General features: G+C 38.3%; 1 protein-coding gene across 2 annotated transcripts in view; it reads right to left on the minus strand.

Moving 5' to 3' along the window:
* KIAA1958 (KIAA1958 ortholog) overlaps positions 1-23,679 on the minus strand; it is a 155,823-nt gene that overhangs the window by 78,742 nt on the left and 53,402 nt on the right. For both annotated transcript variants that reach the window (XM_027615376.1, XM_027615377.1), the window contains exon 2: positions 2,591-3,785. In XM_027615376.1, the coding sequence (XP_027471177.1) occupies positions 2,591-3,761 (1,171 nt within the window). In that variant the 5' untranslated portion in view covers positions 3,762-3,785. The remainder of the gene's footprint in view (positions 1-2,590; positions 3,786-23,679) is intronic.

A 23,679-nucleotide genomic window follows, 5' to 3' on the forward strand; every position in this document is an offset into this window, starting at 1 on the left:
GGGTAAGTTCATGGAAGGATGCGTGATACAACAGTCTCACTAAGCTGTTTTGGTATACTGGACTACTTTGCAAAATACAATTCTTAATTCTACCCTCAAATATAAAGTAAGTGAGAATGTAGAAAACTCTGTCAGGCTAAGTCTCCTATTTTATTTAAAAAAAAAATGGGGGGGGGGACACACAAATAAACCAGATACAACTATTTATTTAAGTGAAAAGGTACCACTATTTATATCCTATAGGTACTAAGAGTCAGATTTCCTACCTAATACAAAGACTTTCACCAGCCTAATAAAAAAATGTGTCTAAATTATGCCAGGATTAGCCAAAGACCATATTGTTAAAAAGTTCAACATCAATAGTCACTAAGGTAATGGAAATCAAAACCACAATGAGATATTACTTTATGAACCCAGGATAAATTATCATTTTTTTAATGGAAAACAACAAATTTGGTCAGCATGTTAAGAAACAGGAACGTTTTTACACTGCTGGTGATTTTGAAATAGTGGAACTACTGGGTGCCTGGGTGGCTCAGTCGGTTAAGCATCTGCCTTTGGCTCCTGGGATCGAGTCCCACATCGGGCTCCTTGCTCATCAGGGAGCCTGCTTCTCCCTCTGCCTGCTGCTTCCCCTGCTTGTACTCTCGCTCTTTCTCTCTCCCACACTCTCTCTCTGGCAAATAAATAAATAAATAAATAAATAATCTTAAAAAAAAATTGTGGAACTACTTTGGAAAACAGTTTGGCAGCTCCTCAAAAAGTTAAACATAGAATTATCATACACCTAGCAATTCCACTTCTAGGTTGTTGCCCAAGTGAAATGAAGTTATATGTCCACTCAAAAACTTGTATACAGTGTTATTAGCAGCATTACTCATGATAGCCAAAAAACAGAAACAACCTCAATGGTGAAAGGGAAAACAAACTACGGTGTATCCATATAGTGCAATATTATTTGGCAATAAAAAGAAATCCTGATATATGCTACAATGTAAAAAAAAATATGCTAAGTGCAAGAAGGTAGTCACAAAAGGCCACATGCTATGATTCCACTTACATGAAATGTGCAGGACAGGCAAATCCATAGAAACATAAAGTAGATCAGTGGTTGACGGGCTGGGAGGAAGGAAAAAGGGACTGCTGATGGGTATGGGTTTCTTTCTGGGGTGATAACAATGTTTTGAATTAGATAGTGTGATGGCTGCACAACTCTGTAAATACACCAAAAACCACTGAACTGTATACTTTAAAAGAGTGTACCTTATGGTATGTGAATTATGTCTCAGTGAAGCTTTTATTTTAAAAAGAAAGAAAAATGAATAAACTGAAAAGCATAATTTTGAGTCAGGATATGAATATTTTCATTGTGTATCTTATTAATAATATCATGACTGTGTCAGTAAAATCATAAATTGGGTAAAGGCACAGGTACTGCAGGCTTCTAGGAAACTTTTCCCAAAATATATGACTTCCTTGAGAGGCATTAAAATGAAACAAACCAAAACATGCCACAAATTTCTGCTTTCTATATACTCTGTTCTGTATGTCTGTTCATCTTTGTCCACGTTTCTACTTCTGGCTTATTAGATTTGAATAATGAACCCAAATGCAAGACACCCCAAACCCTCTTTATATAGTAATAGCCTCAATGAAATAAATTCAATAAATACTGCAAGTTAGAATTACGAACATTAGAATGTCAAAATTAGATAGAGACCTCATACAATTAGTTCCCTCTCGTCTCAGTCCATTCCAGTTAGGCCCATGTATTCCAGGAGTGCAAGTTATCGGACTCTCTTAAATTTTGAGATAAAAGATAAAATACTTTTTTTAGAATTATTTGTTGCTTTTAAAAATACTTGTTCTAAACTGCCACACCAACTAAAATGAATAGAAAGGCCAAGTTGGTTCAGACAAACAAATGATAATGGAAAAGCACCAGTTCTATTGTCATTATATGCCTAACCCAACATCGTATCATTTTGGATTCAAACAGCAACCAAATACCTTGATACTGATAGGAGAGCGTAAAAAAATTTTTTTCAAAGATAACACTAATATACAAAAATTATTCAGCCTGCAGCGCCTGGGTGGCTCAGTTAAGTGTCCAACTCTTGATTTTGACTCAGGTCATGATCTCAGGGTTGTGAGATCAAGCCCTGCGTCACGATCCGTGCTTAGCATGGAACTGGCTTGAGATTTTCGCTCTCCCTCTAGCTCTGCCCCTACCCCCACTCACTCACTTGCTCTCTCTAAAATAAATAAAATCTTTAAAAAATAATAAAAATAAAAATTATTCAGCTTAAGATCAGATACAAACCTCAAATCTAGCCATGCAATATCAACAGCACAATCCTACAGCTGTCCTCTCAGCCCTGAGGTACACGGACTGGACGGATGGCCTTAACTGAGATGAATTTCCTTCAGAGTATCACCTGGATAGAATATATTTCATTATTTCTATCTTTCTGAGAATAATAAAGGCCTGAATTCTAGCAAACTGAGCCAATGGTTTTGTAAGTGCTGACGGCGCAGAATTCTCGGACGTGCATGGATGAGGGACTCTCTGTCACCTCATGTGCCATACCTGGTATGCACTGTGCTGTGGCCTCAGTGGTTATGGTTGGAGCGACTGGGGCCTGCTGCTGACTGGAGCTCACTTCTGGCTCTGTGTTAACTGAGGGAGAAAGAGCTACCTCACAGGAGGAAACCTGGCTGGGCAGATGGGGCAGGAACTCTTCTGAAGCAACTTGGTCATCCTGTCCAGGCAGTTGCAGTGCAGACAAAGGGATGCTGATCTGTTTGTTAGGATGGGATGTGCTCACAGGCATCTGCATGGACACCTGCTGGTTGGTGCCATGGGCACCAGGGGGTCCTCTGTTTGGTGAAGCCAGAGATACCCTGGCAGTCTTCTGGACGACTGGTCTGGACATGACAGAGGGGGATGCAGATACACCATGTGGGTCTAGCTCTGTGCCAATGGCAGATGTCACATGGGGAATCAGCTTAGCAGACCCTATGCAGGAGGGACCAGCATGAGTTTGAGGCTTGGGTTTTGCCATCTGTGTCAATGACAGGGCTGGTCCATCTACCCCTCCAGTCAGCTCTGCATTCGCCACAATGTAATAATCTTCAGGAATCTCTTGTTTGATTTTCTTAATGATGACATCATTGCTGCATTCATCAACCATTTGAGCCTGGGAGCTGGAATGGAGAGAAGATGGGACTATTCCAGGCCTTTTTCGAGCAATGCTTTGAGGCCTTTGGGTTTGGGGTTCAAAGTCACTATCCTCGTCTGTAACAGAAGACTCACAAACCATGTCAAACAGGGTGTTTTCATCTTCATATTCTTCAACAGCTTCATCCAGTTCAGAGGGCTCACTGCAATAAGAGAAGTCACAAGAGTCTCTGGTCCGATTACAGTCTAGCTTCGCTTTCACTGGTCTCCCAGGGTACCTTTCAACGGGGCTAGTTTGTGTCTCAGAGGGTACTCCAATTATACTGGGACTATCAGAGTTAAAACTTCTGTTATCCTGGAAACAGACCCTTTCTTGGGACCCAGCTCTGCAAGTAGCTGTCAGTGGCCAGTGATAAGCATGGCCCGCACTACAGCCCCACATTGCTGTGAGGTTCCCATGGGAACCTTCCGAAAGCAAGTGTTTCAGGTTTGGAATGAGGCTGCAAATGGTCCCATGGCTGTGGGCCCAGCTGACCAATTTGGACAGATTCTCAGATGAAGTATGAAGGCAATCCTCCATGTTACAGGATCAGCAGTGTCTTTCCTAAAGGGAAATAATCAAAATAAGAAGCCATTATTACCCAAGATATTCCCATATCTCCATTACTTCAATTTCCTTGAACTATGATCATATGGCATAAAAAAGAATTGTACTTCAAAACTGTATTTAGTTAATATCGCTGCACATGGGCAGACTGGAATAGAATACAAGGAAAAGTAAAAAAAAAAAAAGTGATGCCTATTGGCTGTGAGACGAGAAGATTTTTGATAGTTTCCTTGATTGTTACAACAGTATCTGCATAAAAATATTTGCATGAGAAAAAAAGTGGGAAAGAAAAAAAACCAATTAAGCAATAAAAAAGAGGTGAGCTTTTTCATGGTGTTTTACTTCCAAAGTCATAAAGAGAGGTTTAGTCAGCTCTTTAATAATAAAATGTGTGCATTATCTGTATTAACCAAGAGGATGCACTTCCAACTTTACCCTCTGCCATCAGAAACTTCATTACCAAAGGCAGAACCAACAAAGGCTTAGGTCCATTCTAGGATGAGTCACAAAAGAAAAGTCAATCCTCTGCGGGGCACCAGAAAACAAATGATGTAACTGAGAGTCCAAGGAGAGAATGAAGTGCTATAGTGGGGAAGAAAAAGTCTTTAGCAGGGAAGGGAGAAGGGACTGGGAGGAGAGCCACTAGAGGGCATCTGCTGGGGTCAGAAGCACAGGCAGTCTATAGGCCAGAAGCAAGGATGGGTGGGCCAGGTGCCAGGACTCTAACCAAATCTTAGGAGCTGGCTTTCTGCCTCCTTGCTGTCTGAAACTCCTGAAATACTGCCCTTCATCTCACAATTTGGAGGTAAAAGACGTGTCTGGTTTATTCCACCATCTAAGCTTCCTGGGCACCTAAGGATAACCAACTATCAAATAGGAGTAAACCATTCTTTATCGGGAGGAGGTCAAAAAGAATCACTTGTTATGGGCCCGTGGCTGGGTAACAGTGAGGACATGATGGGCAAGAAAAGTAAAATGGGACATGTGGAGTCTGCATGTAATTAGAAAGGTCAAGTAAGTTTCTGATAAAGGGGAGATCCTAGGGAGAACTGAGCAGGGGAGGGGCAAGGATCTTGATGTATGTATGTTGTCTGTCCCGTTTATCTGTAGCTGTGAGTGACAAGTGGTGCCTCACTGTAGGTGGGCTCTGCACTTAGGTGCCAAGGTCTAACTGCAATGTCAGGCGGCCATTCAAAAGGGGATATCTGAACCTCCGTGGCACCCCATCAATAGTTAGGTAAATTCAAACCCTTTCACATATTATGAGGCCTCTGTGATGTGGTCATGGCTACAGCCAACCCCTCAAGCCTCATTTCCTATTACTATGGGCTTTTCCCATCTTTCTCCTCTTCCTCTAAACAGTTTCTCACACCCACTGGGCCTCTAAAAACTCATTCTTCGGCTTGATATGCAGCCCTCTTCTTTCTTCATCTGGAAAACCCTTTCAAAACTGAACAACTTGGGACCACCTCCTATTGAAATCTTTACAGACCTTCTTTCAGCCTCAGACATTCATTCACTCGTATTCACTCTTCACTTGTATTTCCATCATCTCTTGAGTTATCTCTGTATTGTTATCACTACCATTCTTGTCTGTCTCTCAAACTTGACTGAGAAGTCCCTGAGGACAGGAACTATAATTTTTTTAACTTTTTATTTATTTTTAAAATTTTAGTATAAGGGGCTATAATTTTTCATTCATCGATGAGGACCTAGTTGGGGACAGAGATATTAATACATATCGATATGGTCCTGCTCTTGAGACCTTATAATCTATTGTTAATGATGAATAAATGAAGAATGAATCAATAAACATATAAATACTGGCAGTACCACCAACACTAACAAAATAAACATAAGACCCTCAAATAAGAAACATGAAATTTCCTATCACTTTTATTGTAGTCACTGAAGAGAACACAGGAATTTTCTCCCCAGTGGTATAACCAAACTGCAGTTGTCTTGTGCATAGGAGAGTAATAAGTGAGCTACAGATTTTGTGAAGCTTCACAGTAAATGGAAAGACCACTGACTGGTGTTGGAGTTGGGAACTTCAATTCCAGTCTTGGAACTGATGTCTGTGGCCTCAGACAAGTCACTAATTACCTCTAAGCTAAAATGTCAGGACTATATGATCTTTATGTTCCCTTCATACTACTTTAGGAATTTAGGGATTTACTTGATTTATATTCCTTTCATATAACTTTAAAGTAAAAATGCAGATAAAAGAGAAAGAGTGGTACACTTATCACAATGAGCACTGAGTAATGTATACTATTGCTGAATCACTATATTGTACACCTGAAACTAATATAATACTGTATGTTAACTATACTGGAATTAAAATAAAAAACTTGGTTAAAAAAAAGAAAGAATGAGGTTTTTGATATTTGTTTTTTAAGCTTTCTTAATATATCTATTTAATTGGTATGGCAGACCATTTGCCTACCCAGTATCCATTCTTTTTCCTTACAGAGAGTCCCAATTTGTTGAGGCAGCAATATGCTCACCTAAAACACATTTCCCAGCTTCCCTTGAAATAGGAATCGTCATATGACACAGTTCTGGCCAAAAATATGTAAACAAAAGTCACTGAGTGACTCGTCTGATTTTGGCCTTTTGCCTTATTCCCTTTGTCCTTCCCTTTCTTTCTGCCTGGAATAAGGACATGATGGCTTGACTTCCAGAGGCCATATTGGGAACATGAAATAAGAACTTAAGGATGAGAGAGAACACCCAGAAAGAGCTTGGGTCCTGTTGACATCATAGAGTCACTGCATCAACTCTGAACTATCTAGGATTCTTTGTTACATAAGGAAAGATAAGGCCCTGATCTTGCTTAAGCCACTGTTGTTGGCAGTATTTGATTACATACAGCTGAACTCAATTACTAACTGATACACAAAAAATAATACTCATCTCTGGTTTTTGGAACCTCAGAGCAAAATCCTTCAATTTCTCTGCACCACCCCCCAAGTACAACAGTTTCTCAGACTGGACTCCACAAATAAATTATTGGGAGGTCTATAATTCTATTCCAAAATGTTGATAACTGCTTTCATTTTGATTCTAGTAAAAATATGATTAACATAAGCATATTATGAATCATCTAAATAATCACCTTGGATCCGAATATTGCCTTCATATCTATACTCACATTATTGTCCATAATCACCTAAAGTGACATGACTCAACTTTCAATCTGTTGGGAAACCTGTTCATGCTGTTTCCTTTTTAGCAAATATAAATATAAAACTTGTCTTTTGCATTAATAATTTGCAAATAAAAGGCATCATGATTTGACATCATGAAAATGGAATGTGATACTGAAACAATACACTACTTTAAGTGTCACAGGGTAATGAGAAAATAAAAGCAGGTGAGATAAATATATATGCTCACAGAAAGAAAATAATATATGTTATGGCACAATATATGAATGAAAATGTTGTAACAGTTCAAATATGTAAAAATGTGGCAGAATCAAAACACAAAATTATATAAGCATGTGGAACTCAAAATAACTTATTGTTCAGGTAAAAGCTACTATACAGTAGTAAAACAGTACCTTTGCTGAAGGTCCCACAAGCCAGGAAAAAAAATTATAATAAAAAACAAAATAGATACAATTTTAAATTTTGTTAAAAGATTTTGCACTTAATTCTATAATAATCACCAACCTTTAAGAATCAATAGGTAGTAATCATAAGTCACTTTTATTACATTCTGAAATTCACTAGCAATCTCATGAAGAGGCTCTTAAACTTCTCTTGAGTATCATAAAATGAAAATATTTTTCCAGTATCATTATTAATATGTTTCAGCCAGGCAACCAATGTTAACCAACGTAGTTATGAGAGCATAATTTGCTGATATTTAGGGTAATTAAATGGATTGAGTCCAAGCTGACAAGGAATAGCTATCAATAAACTGTAATATATTCTAAATTTAATACAGAATAGAATCAGTAAGAAGACAATTAAGGTATTTCCGAACTGCTGAAAATAAGTCAGTTCTAGAACCTACTAATTTGCTTCAAAAGTCTGATGATGAGCTCTACACTGAAAGATAATGCCTTTTCCACATTTTCAGGAATTAAAAATAACTTCACATAGTATTTCCCATATCTGATACAGGCAATGATTGGATTAGACACTCTGATTTACAGAGTTATCATGTGACACTTGATTAAAAACAAATTCAAAGAGGGGGGTCCGGGTGGCTCAGTCAGTTGAATGTCTAACTCTTGGTTTCAGCTCAGGTCATGATCTCAGGGTCGTGAGATCAAGCTCTGCATGAAGCCCCACATTAGGGGGGAGTCTGCTTGGGATTCTATCTCTTCCTCTCCCTCTACCCCTCCCCACTGCCCGCTTGCTCAAATAAATAAATAAATCTTAAAAACAAAACAAAACAAAACTCAAAGAGTCCTGACTAGCAAAGTTAAGGTTAAGTATGAAATTTGCTTATCCTAAATTAGCAAACAAAGCTATGAAGTTATTATCACCAATTGTATGTTAACTTAGGCAAGGAGACATTTTATATATTAGTATTTACATTATTAAAGTCAAAATCAGAGAGCCGTTAAATATAGAGTCTCTCTTACTATTAAACTTAACACTAGGGGTGCCTGGGTGGCTCAGTTAGTTAAACATCTGCCTTCAGCTCAGGTCATGATCCCAGGGTCCTGGGATCGAGTCCCACGTTAGGCTCCCTGCTCAGCGGAGAGCCTGCTTCTCCCTCTCCTTCTGCTGCTCCCCCTGCTTGTGCTCTCTCTCTTAAATAAATAAAATCTTTAAAAAAATAAACAAGGGTGCCTGGGTGGCTCAGTTGGTTAAGCGACTGCCTTCGGCTCAGGGCATGATCCTGGAGTCCCGGGATCGAGTCCTGCATCACTGAGCAGGGAGTCTGCTTCTCCCTCTGACCCTCCCCTCCCTCATGCTCTATCTCATTCTCTCTCTCAAATAAATAAATAAATAAATAAATAAATAAATAAATAAAATATTTTTTAAAAAAATAAAAAATAAAAAACAAAAAATAAACCCAACACTGATCATTAAGTTTTCAGTAGAATAATATAAAACTAGTTATTATTACAGCTAATATTTATTGAACAATTACTAATTGCCAGGCACTATTCTAGGACTTGACATACCAATAATCCTAATTACAGCAAGAATCCTAATAAGTTAAATAAATTATTATCCTCATTTTATAAATGAGTAAACTAAATCACTTGAACAAAGCAGTGGTGGAGCCAAAATTTGAACTGTGGTCATACTCCAGAGCCTATGCTCATAACATACTATGTACTTCTGGCACTGTGATAGCAGAAAAGATATTGTCTCAAATCTGGTTCCCTATCATATTAATGTTAATTTGAGTTTATGTTGGTTTTACAGTTTAACTTTGTTTGAATTTGTGGGACTATTTTGGTTTACAGCTGTCTCGGAACTATAAGCATAAGTTATATGTTTATACCTACTTAAACAGCATTATGACCAAAAATGACTTAAGGCAGCACTGGGTATAAAGGTCCATGAAAATGTTTTTCTTTCAAAAGACTGAGAAAAACTTTTTAGAAAAAAAAGAGTATGAAAAGATTATGTCACTTTTCCAAAACCTGACAAAATGAGTTACCAGCCAAATACCAGTTGGCTTTTACCTCACTTCAGTTACAACAATCTGCCCCACAGCACTTATTGTCTCTCTCTTTATAAGGTTCTGAACCTTTTAAAGGATTTGGTGTTGCTGTTGTTTTAATACGACTAAATATCAATTGCTTATGGATGAAAATATTGACACAGGAAAAAAAAGGAAATCTTAGTAGCCATATATCTATAAAAGAAGTTGAATGTTTTTTTAAAAAAAATCTTCTCCAAAAGAAAGATTTCACTGCAGGGTGCCTGGGTGGCTCAGTTGGTTAAGCGTCTACCTTTGGCTCAGGTCATGGTCTCAGGGTCCTAGGATCCAGACTTGTGTCAGGCTCCCTGCCCAGCAAGGAGTCTGCTTCTCCCTCTCCCTCTCCCCCAACCCCTGGCTCGTGCTTGCTCTCTCTCTCTCTCAAATAAATAAAATAAAATAAATAAAAAAAAAAAAGGAAGAAAGATTTCACTGGTAAAGTCTATCACACATTCAAGGAAGAAATAATACCAAAATTATGCAAATATTTTCAAAAAATAGGAAGAGAAAGGAACATTATCCAACTTGTCTAAGGAGGCCAGCATAACCCTACTACCAAAACCTGACAAAAATATTACAATAAAGAAAATTACAGATCAACATTCCTTATTTTATGCAAAAAATCCTTTACAAAACATTAGCAAAATGAAACCAACAATATATAAAATGGGTAATACATCATGACCAAGTTAAGACTTATCCCAGGAATGCAAAGTTGGCTGAACATGCAAATATCAACCAATATAATTCAACATATTAACAGTCCACAGGAGAAAAACCATAACATGATCATCTCAATAGATGCAGACAAAGCATTTGACAAAATTAAATATTCACTAACAATTAAAAACCTTAATAAGCTAATAATAGTAGGAACTTCCTCAAGCTAATAAAGGATATCTTTAAAAAATCTACAACTAATATTAAACTTAATATAAAAGACTGAATTGTTTTCTCCCAAGATCAGGAGTAAGACAAGAATGCTCTTGCATCATTTTTATTCAACACTGTAACACTGAAATAATGCAATAAAAAGAAATAAAAGAAAAATTAGAAAAGAAGTAAAACTGTTTTTACATGTAGACAATACTTCCGTTTATGTTGAAAATTCCAGAGAATTCATGAAACTGCTACAACTCATAAACGAATTTATTAGCAAAGTAATCAGGTACAAGATTAATATTTTTAAAAAATCAATGATTTTCTATATACTAGCAACAAAACATTAGAAAATTAAATTTTTAAAAATTCTACTTATAGTAGTGCCAAAAGTATTCAACATCTAGGAATATATCTAACAAAAGTATCCAAAGACTTTTATACTAAAAACTACAGAACATTGGGCGCCTGGGTGGCTCAGTTGGTTAAGCAACTGCCTTCGGCTCAGGTCATGATCCTGGAGTCCTGGGATCGAGTCCCGCATCGGGCTCCCCACTCAGTGGGGAGTCTGCTTCTCCCTCTGACCCTCTTCCCTCTCGTGCTATCTCTCATTCTCTCTCAAATAAATAAATAAAAATCTTTAAAAAAAAAAAACTACAGAACATTGCTGAGAGAAATTAAATGTGACATCAATAAATAGAGATAAATACTGTATTTGTGGACTGGAAGATTCAATATTGTTAGGTTGGTATTATTCCCAACTGATCTATATATTCAATGCAATTCCAATAAAAAATTCCAGTTGGCTTTTTTAGAAGAAATAGATAAATTAATTCTAACATTTATATGGAAATGCAAAAGATCTGGAATAACCAAAGCAGAATCTTTCAATAAGGATAAAGTTTTGATTGATTGAAAGATAAATCTTTCAATAAGGAGAACTCACTATACCTGATTTCAAGGCTTAGAAAAATTTCAAGCGATAGTAATCAAGATCATGGGGTACTGACAAAAGAAAAGACATATACATCAACGGAACAGAATAAATGTCCAGAAACAGAACCACACATATTTTGTCAACTGATTTTCTTCAAAAGGCAAAGGCAATTCAATAGGAAAGGAAAATTTTTTCAACAATGCTAAATCAATTGGACAGTCATTAAAAAACAAACAACCTTCAGTTAAACTACACATAAAAATTAACTCAAAATGGATCACAGACCTAAATCTAAAACATAGGGGGTGCCGGATGGCTCAGTCAGTTGAGCGCCCAACTCTTCAATTCAGCTCGGGTCTTGATCTCACATTCGTGAGTTCAAGCCCTGCACTAGGCTCCACCCTGGGCGTGGAGCCCAGTATATATGTATGTATGTATGTATGTATGCATGCATGCATGTATGTACGTACAAATAATAAATAAATAAAATCTAAATTCTAAAACTAGAAAAATTCCAGAAGAAATCATAGGGTAATATCTTTGTCACCTTGGGGTAGGCAAAGGTTTCTTAGGATGTAAAAAGCACAAGCCACAAAAAATTTGATATATTGAACTACATCAATTGCTAATGGAATATAAATAATCCAGGGATGGTGAAGGTATCCATCAAAGGTATCCAACAAACTTAAACACACTCAACAGTGCTACCTTCTTTCAGGAGATTCCCTATGCAATTTTCAATGCTATCTAAAGAAACTTGGGTATGGTCTAAAAAGCACCAATGACGTCTCAACTAACAGACCAATGACTAACAAAGCTAGAAACAAAAGAAAATAAAACAAACTGTTACAACTCTTAGAATCTAAAAAGTGTTTCATATAAGCCTAATTTACCCATATTTTCATTAAAGGACGCAATTTATTATGTATGCTAAATATGGAAAAATATTCAAATAACTGGAATTCTACCAAAAAACATCTGAAGAAAAAAGTTCCAACATTAATGCACAATAATGTGCAGGAAGAAGATACTACTTTAAAAATATAAAGGATAGGGAAAGGGTATTTATTCCTACTAAGGCCTATAAAATGTGCTTTCCAAAATTTAATACCCATCTTTTGTGGGGGGGAGGATGCCAAAGGGGTGGTTTTATTAAAGTATGGGGACAGGACCCATGGCAGAAAGAACTGCCAAAATCCATCTATTGTTTAAAAAAAATGTATCTGTAAGTTACATAAATTAGTACACGCATTAAAAGTGAGCTTACAGATAAAGAATTCAGACTATATAACATGTGCTTTTACTTTAAGATAATACATGTATTAATTTTCAAATGTTACAAGTACCATGTAATCCATCATGTAATTTTTGGAAACAGACAAATCTAAAAGATACTTTGTACCTAACAAATTAAAAAATCATAATAAAAAAAGCTTTTAATTCTATGCCATGAATATATAACATGTATTTCATTTATATTCCAATTCAGTAAATATCTATTAAGTACCTGTTATATGCTAAATACTGTGTTATGGACTCCCTCCCCCACAAACAAAAGATAGGTTTTAATCCTAAATCCCAGTACCTCAGAATGTTATCTATTAGGTAACCTGTAATTGCAGATATAATTTAGTTAAGTTTCCATGAAGTCATAGAGAGGTAGAATGGGCCCCTGATCCGTATGATTGGTGTCCTTATGAGGAGACACCATGTGAAGACAGACACCAGGAGGAAGCCATGTGAAAGCAAAGATAGAGACTGGAGTGGGTCCTGGGATCGAGCCCTGCATTCAGGCTCCCTGCTCCACGGGGAGTCGGCTTCTCCCTCTGCCCCTCCCCTCTGCTCGTGCGTGCTCTCGCTCTCAAATAAACAAAATCTTTTAAAAATTATCTCTATAATAAAGTCAGAAGTCTTTTACATAATCTATAAGACCATGATAATCAGGCCCTAGCCTACTTTTTCAGACATACTCTTGTTCTTCCATTCAGCCATACCAAACAACTTCCATTTCTTCATTATCTTCTTGGCCTTCACACAGTTTACTTTGCCTGCCTCTCACCTGACTTTTATGCATCCTTTTGTTCTCAACTTGCACATCGTTAGGTTTTTAGGTAACCTTCCCTGACTCATCCTGGTCTAGGTTAGATGCCCCTGTAACACCTTATTCTGTGTTGCAGCACTTACTATGCTTTATTGAAATTATTTATTTTATTGTTTCTCTTTCTTAAGACTATAAGCTCTGTGATGATATAGAATGTCTGTCTTTGTCACTTCTCTTTCTAGGGGTCAGGCCAATGCTTCACAATGTCTAATACACATTTATTGATAGAATGGGTGACAGGTGACATTTTATGTTTGATTCAAGGAAGTTAGGTGAACCAGTGAAAATCTCTGAAGTCTCATATTTTATACACTCACTCGGATGCTTAGAATAACTAGAATGACTCTGAAAGTCAACTAAAATGGTTTTCACTTGGGCAGAGTAAAAAAAATTCTTTCCTTTTTTTTTTTTTTAAGTAGGCTCCATGCCCAGCATGGAGCCCAACACAGGGCTTTGAAATCATGACCCTGAGATCAAGACCTGAGCTGAGATGAAGAGTCAGACGCTTAGCCGACTGAGCCACCCAGGCCCCTAAAAAAGTTATTTTAAAATTATCTTAAGTGATTCTCCAAAGTCAGAAAGGACGTACTTTTCATAGAAAGGGTACTTATGCTTGTCTTTAGGTTGGGAGGCTTTTATATATAAGTTAGACTATTGATGTTATACCCTCAAAATCAGTGATTCCTGAGTTCACTGTCTTTTTAAAGAAAACTGATTAAATCATCACTCTTAACCTATACATTTGCTCTTCTCTTACGATGTTTATCTTGAGAACAACTCTATCCTGGTTGCTGAGTTAGAAACCTGAGAATTGGCCTGGTCTCTATTTGCCCTCATCCCTCAAAAGTGATTCGCACCAATTGCTGCCTGTTATCTTCTAACAGATCTGCCACCTTCCTTTCTTTTCCATTCCTGATGCAGGGTTTGATCCCACGACCTGAACAGAGGGCAGATGCTTAACTGACTGAGCCATCCAGGTGCCCCTGACTTTATTATAGTGAGAATTTAAAAGTATTACATGGTTGTAAGCAACAAAGTGACTTTAGAATCATCATTCTGATTATAGCTGAAGAGATCAAGACCAGAGACAGGAATCCAGTTAGGAGATACACTGTAGCAATTCAGTTAAGCTATAACGGTAAATTACCTTGGATGGTAGCAGAGGGATGTAAAGAAGGGGACAGATATGAAACTCAAGTAAGAGGTAAAGATGAAAGACTGGATAAAGGAGGTGGGAGGAAGAAAGAAGTTATAGATTCTGACTTGACCATTAACAATAGCCCTGTGAACTCTGAGCTCAAGGAGGAGTTCGAGCTCATTTAGGGATTTACTCAAATCTGGTAGGGGGTTCCTGGGGGGATGAAAGGGGTGTCTTACCTTGTCAATTCATGGCTAACCTTTCTGTATCTCATCAGTGACAATTTTTCCCCTATGTTTCTACTTCTTTGGCCATATATATAAGAAGTTAAGATGAAAGGGAATTAAATGTATGAACTTAAAGTGTGACTGCACAGACACCATTTGGCAAGTGTCAACGTTCAGGTTACCTGAGAGATGAGACTTGATAAATCAAAACAAGATTTATAGGAGGATGGCTACAGAAGGAAATCAGGTCACTCAGTTAGAAAGCAGAGTATCAGCAACATTTCTCCACTGACTGACAGAGATAAAAGCTTCTGAGTCTCCCAGAAGGGCCTTAACCACTTTCCTCCAAGCCCAATTTTAATATGCATAAAACAGAAGAAATTCTGCACACAGACTATTCTGGATGTGCATGAGGGACCACTTCCATGTAAGATGGGACAGTGCAGAGGTTAAGAGTATAGACTCCACTGCCAGACAGACTGAATTTAAATTCTAGCCCTGCTGTTTGCTATGCGACCTTGGGCAAGCTTTTTACCTCTCTGCACCTTAGTTTCCTAATCTGTAAAATTATGGTAAGAATAACCCCAACCTCACAGTGCCATTGCAGGGATTAAATTAATTCATACTGTAAAAATGCTTAGAAGAATCGCTTGATAATTTTTCACCTGAAATTAGAGGCTTTTCCCCATTTCAGTGGTCTACAATATAACTCTAGAGAGCATACAATCCGGCACGGTACACCTGTGGAAGAAGGAGACCCAGAGAACATACAATACACAATGGTATACTCAGTCAAGAATAAGGTCCTCAATTAACGTTCTCACACTCCTTAGACTAACACAGATTCATCAAAGTACACATTAAATTTTGAGCAGCATTACAGAACAAGGCCTAGCTACTCAAACATCCCTGGGAATCATGCAAATAGGACTTAGACCAGCTATAGGATCTATTATTCTGTAGCCACCTTTAAACTTTGGTCCTAGAGTTTCTTTTAAATCATACGGACTTTTCAGTGGCATCCTTTCGTTCAACAAATATTGAATGACATTAGGCTACTAAGCACGAGAATATTGTCATGAACAAGGCAGTCATGATCTGTGCCTATATGGAACTCAACGATGCAGGGTGGGATGGGACAACTAATTATATAAGAAATAATTTTGTTGAGGGGCTCCTGAGTGGCTCAGTCGTTAAGCATCTGCCTTTGGCTCAGGTCATGATCCCAGGGTCCTGGGATCGAGCCCCGCATCGGGCTCCCTGCTCGGCAGGAAGCCTGCTTCTCCCTTTCCCACTCCCCCTGCATGTGTTCCCACTCTCGCTGTCTCTCTCTGTCAAATAAATAAATAAAATCTTAAAAAAAAAAAGGAAATAATTTTGTTGCAATTTTGGCAAAAATTCTGCAAAGACAATCTACTTTATCTAGTTTATGCTAAGAGAGCATAAAACTAGAGAGACTTGTTCTATTCAGGGGATCAGAGAAAGCTCTTCTGAGAAAGTAGTATTTAAGCTAAGAACTGAAAGATTAGTAGGAATTCACAGATGAAAGGGGGAAAGGGCAGAAGGAGAGAAGAAATTTCCAAGTAATTCAAGTACAAGCAAAAGACCTCAGAAAAGTTCTGGAATCCCATGATATACCCACTCTTAGCAACTACTCTGAAACATTCTAGCACCCCACACAGAGGTGAGGATAATAGACCCAACTACCCGAAATACTTCTTGCCTTATCCATTCCACCATAGTTCACCTACACCCTCCTAACAAATGCTGTTCACCATTTCTTTGAGAGACTGATCCAGTAGAAATTTTAACTTGAAATATACATTTATATCATCCAAGCTAATTATGCATTTGCCAAGAAAACAAATTCATTATTAAAAATAATTTTTAGGAGCCTCGGTGGCTCAGTCGGTTTAGCCACCAACTCTTGATTTCAGCTCAGGTCATGATCTCAGGGTTGCGGGATGGAGCCTCATGTCAGGCTCCACGCTGGGTCCCTCCCTGCTTGGGATTCTTTCTCTCCCTCTCCATCTGCCCCCCCCCGCCCCGCCTTAAAAAAACAATTCTTAACAAAATTCCTACTGTCAAGGAAAGCAAACACCTTAATCTTAGTCAACAATTTTTATTTAAAATCAACTTAACATATAGTATATTAGTTTCAGATGTAGAATCAGTGATTCGTCAGCTGCATATAACACCCAGTGCTCATTACTTCAAGTGTCCTCCTTAATGCCCACCACCCAGTTACTCCATCCCCCCACCCATCTCCCCTCCAGCAACCCTCAGTTTGTTTCCTATAGTTAAGAGTCTCTACCGTTTGCCTCCCTCACTGATTTTAATCTTAGTCAATAATTTGATACTGACATTATATAAAAAAATGCTTCCAAAAATATTAATGCATCTAGGGGGCACCTGGCTGGCTCAGTCGGTTAAACATCTGCCCTCTGCTCAGGTCATGATCCCGGGGTCCTGGGATAGAGCCCCGCGTTGGGCTCCTTCTCCCTCTCCCTCTGCCCCTCCCCATCCCACTTGTGCTCTCTCTCTCGCTCAGCTCTCTCTCAAATATAAAAATAAAACCTTTAAAAAATATATTAATGCATCTAAAATACCATAAATACCTCAGAATTCTTAATGACTCCCAATTATTCATGTTTTTAATTTCTACAGTTTATACTGAGTTTGTACTACATACTATTAGAAAAGAATTAAAATTAATGGCATTCCATTCATACAAATTGTTCCTTATGTATTGACTAGCAATATTATCCAATCACATTTTAAAGTGGTTTTTCTATCCATGAGCATGATTCAACATGATGGTTCATGCTTTTTACAGCCCACTCAAAGAAGAAGTATTATAAATGGAAAAACTGAAAATTCATTCTCAAAGTGAGTGAGTGATGTTAACATTTTTAGCTACTTTTAAATTTACATACTCTCATTCTACTGATAGAATTTTCTAAGACTTGAGTAGCAGAGTCTTATAATGAAGACTCGGTCCTAGATGCTGGAAATATAGCCCGATCTCAGTAGATGAACTAAATAAAGCCAGGCTGATCCCAGATTTCAGAAAACAATGTGAAAATATACGTGCCACTCCATTCTCCACTAGAACTGCTCTAACCAAGATCATCAATAATCTTCACATTAAGAATTTCAATGGATATTCCGCAATTTCTCTTTTCTTGGCTTCTCAACAGCTCAAACAGCTGTTTTCTTACTTGAAATTCTCTCTTTCCTTGGCTTCCAATACACTCAGCTATTTCTCAGTTTCCTTTGCTGGGGCTCATCATCCTCTTTTTGACCTTTAAAACTAGAGTTTATCAGGGGCACCTGGGTGGCTCAGTTGGTTAAGTGTCCGACTCTGGGTTTCAGCTCAGTTCGTGATCTTGAGGTCCTGGGATCGAACCCTGATTTGGGCTTCCCGATCAGCGCAGAGTCGGCTTGTCCCTCCCCCCTCTGCTCCTCCCCAGTTGTGTGCTCTCTCCCCAATAAATAAATAAAATCTTTAAAAAAAAAAAACCCACTAGAATTTACCAGTGGTTCTGGCAGTCTTCTTATATTACTGTCTCACTAGACAATGTTTTGTTTTCATCTATCCCTATGAACCCGGTTATCAGGTATATACCCTGACAACTGATATCTAAATTAATATCTCAGTAAGTGGTATTACTACCTCCTCAGCTGCTGAAGTCTAAATCCTGCAAGTCACCTTTGACTCCAAAGTGTCCTTCACATTTTTATGCAGAGGAATCTGGAGGCCAGGTTTAATTCTAAGAATTCATCTCTAGTCATGGTTTCCAAAATTGCTAGGTTTTACAAAGCTTCTTGTTTATATTACTGTTATACTTCTAAAGCCTGTAGAAAAAAATGAAACATTCAGACAGAGATGCACTTTCTCTATGCATAGTAGATAAACCTTAAATTAACATCTTAAATGTATTAATACGTTAATAAATATGGATAACAATTATTTAATTCTTATATATGGGTACAATTCTAAAATATATAAATTAATTCTTTTATCCTTACTGGTTCTCAGTTAAAGGGAAGACAGTCTTTCTTATTATTGTGAAATATTTGCTCATGGGAATGAAATTATGAAGCTACTATGTATATATCATATTAATAGTCCTCCACTCTGACTCTCATTTTTAAGAATAAGCATGGTTGAGTACTGAAAGCGGTATCATTGTTCTGATGAGATGATGAGTCAGTGACATGGGGTAGGAATGTGAATAACCTAGTTTTGTTCATAAAGAAATATTTTAGAAATTCTGAACAGACATCAAAATGGCTTAAATTTCAGGGCACTGGTAATAGGACTAAACCCTCCAATTTGGAGACAGCATTCTTTTAGAAAACATACAAGAGGGAGGGAATGAGACCATTTCCCTGAAAAATGCAAAGGAATTTAAAAATTGATATGGTTTTCGGGGCGCCTCGTTAAGCATCTGCCTTCGGCTCAGATCATGATCCCAGAGTCCTGGGATCGAGCCCCACATCGGGCTCCCTGCTTGATGAAAAGCCTGTTTCTCCCTCTCTCACTCCCCTTGCTTGTGTTCCTTCTTGCGCTGTGTCTCTGTCAAATAAATAAATTTTAAAAAATCTTAAAAGAAATTGATATGGTTTTGGTTGAGTATTATGGACCCTTTGCAAAGGCACAAAAATGTCCTTTCCCATATATTTCTAGAGTTTATATTCTGATTTATTGATCTACTTACCTATTTTATAATTAGTATTGCATCATTTAAAATCCCTATAGAGGAATATGGTTTTACATTTAGGATGGCAAATCCCTTCTCATTATCCCTACTTTTCAAAATTGTTTCCTAATTCCAACTATTATGGCAAAGCTTCTGGTGTTTAATTATGATTATCAGTTATTTGTTCCTAATACATTTCCTTAACTATGTTAAAAATGTTGTCTGGTTTCTTAACTGTAAAGGATGTTGAATTTTATCAAGTATTTACTCAAATATACATCTGATCTTTTTTCTTTTTCACATTAGAAGTTACACTTGCAGGGGTGCCTGGGTGGCTCAGTTGGTTAAGCGTCTGCCTTCGGCTCAGGTCATGATCCCAGAGTCCTGGGATCCAGCCCCACGGGGCGGGGTGCATGGCTGGCTCCCTGCTCAGCGGGGAGTCTGCTTCTCCCTCTCCCTCTGGCCCCCCCCTTCTCTCTCTCAAATAAATAAATAAAATCTTTTTTTTAAAAAGTTACACCTGCAGATTTCTCAGTGTTGACCCACCTTGCATTCCTACTGCTACTTCTCAATTTTTGTCATTAGCTCTTCTGACCTTCAAAACTGGCACTTTTCTCATGGTACTGTCTTACCAAATGATACTTTCACCCATCTCTGTGCATCTAGACAAATATTCCCTAATGTTTCCCTAATTAATATCTCAGAAAGTGGCATTACCATTCTCCTGACTGAAGTCCAAGTTCCATAATTAGATCTCTATTTTTTTTAGGATTTGGGGATCTTTATACAAATACACTGCTGAGGGGCTAGGCAGTTATGTACCAGGCATCTTCTTGCCCTCTAATCCTCTATAAGCACTAAATGCAGACTACTGGAGGGCAGAAACCTTGACCAGTATTGTGTCTTTAGCACCTTTAACAAAACCTGCAAAGAGAATACATTCATAAATATTGAACAAAAATCAAACGATTATATATCTAAATGAACAACTCAACTGAGTTCTCATGAATTCTCTGATTTGAAATATGCTACTCACGTGATCTGCCACCTGTCAGCTCAACCCTAGCATTGTGAGTCTCCCCTGCCCCACTACTTCCTGACCAAACTGATAAGAACAGATACCACTCTTGTCCACTCACATACAGGGTTGCATGAAGCACAGCAGCAATTCAGAGAAGGGGAATGGGTCAACAATCCAAGTGAAATACTCACTGGCTAAAATTTCTTTGATAAGAATACATCATCTTTAATTAAAATTATACTTTATTGAAAACTGACCCAGAGGGGTGCCTGGCTGCTCTCAGTCTGTAGAGCATGCAATTCTTGAGTTCAGGGTTGTGAATCTGAGCCCCACTTTGGGTGTAGAGATTACTTAAAAATAAAATCGGAAGGAAGGAAAGGAAAGGGGAAAGAGGAAAAGGGAAATGGGAAGGGATAGGAAAGGAAAGGGAAAGGAAATTGACCCAGAAAGCCTGCTACAATCTTTTGCCTTGCTCACAAAAGAAGTTTAAGTCAAGAGGACAGTATAATAACACACAAGTCACAACAAAATCAGAGAGAAAAGGTCTGTGAACCAGGTAAGAGTTAAGTAAGTGTGTGTACATTAGGTAGTAAACTTTTCAGAACGGTGCCCTGCTCTACTCCAAGGAGCTCAGCCAGAAGCTATGTGGCTTTGAAGATAGCTGACATTGCCCTCGGTGCAGAGGGTGCTTATTAGGAAAGGCTGACAGTTGGGTCCCCCTGAGAAGTACAAAGGCAGAAACCAACACAACCTGGATATTTTCAAGGGAGAGCTGAGATGTCACAGAATATTCCAAACTTTACTTGGCTCCCCAGGGGTCCCTATGAGTAAGAGGATGAACACCATGATCACCTACAGTGTGGTATAGTATCTCAGCCTTGTTTGTTCCTTAACTCTCTTACTTGCTCAGCCTCTGCTCATGGAATCTCAGGACTGTCCACGGTGACCAAAACTATAAATGAGTTCACTCACTCTTAATGAGATTCCTTCAAAATGCTCCCTGGCAATGAGCTCTAAGGTAGATGCTCTGTACCAGAAAGATGGTACCAGCAACTACAACTACCACCTCCAAATCAAGGCTTGCTACTCCAATATTTAGGAGAATCTTTTGTTCTTTTTTGGGGAAAGTCATCCACTAATTCTTTGGGGGTGGAGAGTACAGAAATGACATTTCTTTGGCTTGTATTAGATGCTCAGCACTAATTAGCTTTCTGGATAATCTGATCTCATCTTCTTCCCTTGCAGATTTTTTTTTCCTGGTTCTTCTTAAGTCCTCTTTTTGTTTTGATTTTAATATAGTTGGTATTTCATTTGGTTTTAAGATATGAGTAGAGGGATGCCTGGGTGGCTCAGTTGGATCAGTGTCTGACTCTTGTTCAGCTCATGATCTCAGGGTCGTGGGATCGGGCCCCGCATAGGGCTCTGTGCTGGACTTGGGAGCCTGCTTGGGATTCTCTCTCTCACTCTGCCCCTCCCCACCCTCTCCCTCTCAAAAAAAAAAAAAAAAGAGAGAGAGAGAGAGAGAGAGAGAGAGATAAGTAGAACCTTTGGCTCAGCTGACTGAGAGTCAATGCATAACGAGAGAGCCACTGCAACAGTGGCTCCTGAATAAGGACGCGCACTGAAATCACCCAGGTTTCCTCTTAGAAAATGTAGGGCCTGTTTCTTAGCTCAACTGTAGAGATTCTGACTCATTGACCGAGAGGTTGGCCTTGGGCGTCTGCTTTTATCTAGTGTTTGGTGACTATCTTGCAGCCAATATGAGAATCTCCATTTGAGAACCATGGTTCTATATGATTTTTAGTAATTAATATACTATAATTAATAAGTCTTTCCTTTTAGACATTTTCCATAGTTTCACTCCACTTATTCACTAATATAGGTGCTACAGTGAACATCTTTCTATATTAACCTTTTAATATACCTCTATGCTTAGACATAGAGTCAAAAGCAGAGACTTCTTTAGTTCTTTTAGTCAACTGCCTTCAAGGTAAGGTCTGCCACAGACAGCTCCCAACTGCAGTACATCATAGCGTCTATTTCCTTACCTCTCTGCCTCGGTATGACAGCATTATTTTTTAAAATCTTTGCTAACTGTAGAGGTAAAATGACATCTTACTGCATAGTTATTTTATAACTGTAAAATACTTTTTTATTCAATAAATAGTTATTGAACACTTATCACGCCTTGTGAGCAATGTGGGAAAAACCAAGTATGATTCTTACTCTCATTTATGTATAAAGTGTCATTAAGGGGCCCCTGAGTGGCTCAGTTGTTAAGCGTCTACCTTACGCTCAGGTCATGATCCCAGGGTCCTGGGATCAAGCCCCACGTCGGGCTCCCTGCTCAGCCAGGAGCCTGCTTCTCCCTCTCCTGCTCCCCCTGCTTGTGTTCCCTCTCTAGCTGTCTCTCTCTCTGGGTCAAATAAATGGATAAAATCTTTTTTAAAAAAAAGAGTCATTAATTCAATAATCAAATAAATAAACCTAGTAAATAGTACTTTTTATCATCACTGTTATAAGTGGTGCCACTAGATCTTATAAAGCAGAGACTGGATCTATTCAGAAATGTCAGAGGAAACTCCCCCAAGAAAGGAAGTTAACAATAAAGATAATAAAACACCCACTGACAGCACTTACTAGTGTCAGACTTTAAGCATACCAGATATATTAATGCATTGACCTTTATGAGGAAATACTATTTTTATCTCCACTTTAGAGATGAGAAAAGTGAGTCAGACAGTTTAGGAAACTTGTCCAATGTCACATTCCTAGTTAGTCAAGGAGTCAGGATTCAAATCAAGTAGTCTACTTGAGTCAATGCTAGTAAACACTATGTTATACCACCTCTTAGGTTCCTGAACCCTGTGCCCACACAGGCTCAGCGTGCTCCCCTCCTCTTGCCTCATCAGAAAGGGATGATGTGCTGGTCCAAAGGAAAGGCATGCAAGCTCTACAATGACATGAAGTTCCTAAGAGTTATCACAGAATTTACTAAAGATGGATAGCTCCTCCCTCTCACTTTCAGAGCTGCAACCATTGCTCCGCGATCCCCAGAGTACCTGACCAAGGTGCTGGAGAAGTCAAGTCAGGAGGAGGATTTTACTTGTTTTTAAATTAGTAATCCCAAACTTACCCATGTTGATGATTTCTTGGTAATCATCTCTGTATTATATTTGAACATTAAACACCACTGTTTCATG

This window comes from Zalophus californianus, chromosome 13 (assembly GCF_009762305.2).
Source record: "Zalophus californianus isolate mZalCal1 chromosome 13, mZalCal1.pri.v2, whole genome shotgun sequence".
Classification (NCBI taxonomy): domain Eukaryota; kingdom Metazoa; phylum Chordata; class Mammalia; order Carnivora; family Otariidae; genus Zalophus; species Zalophus californianus.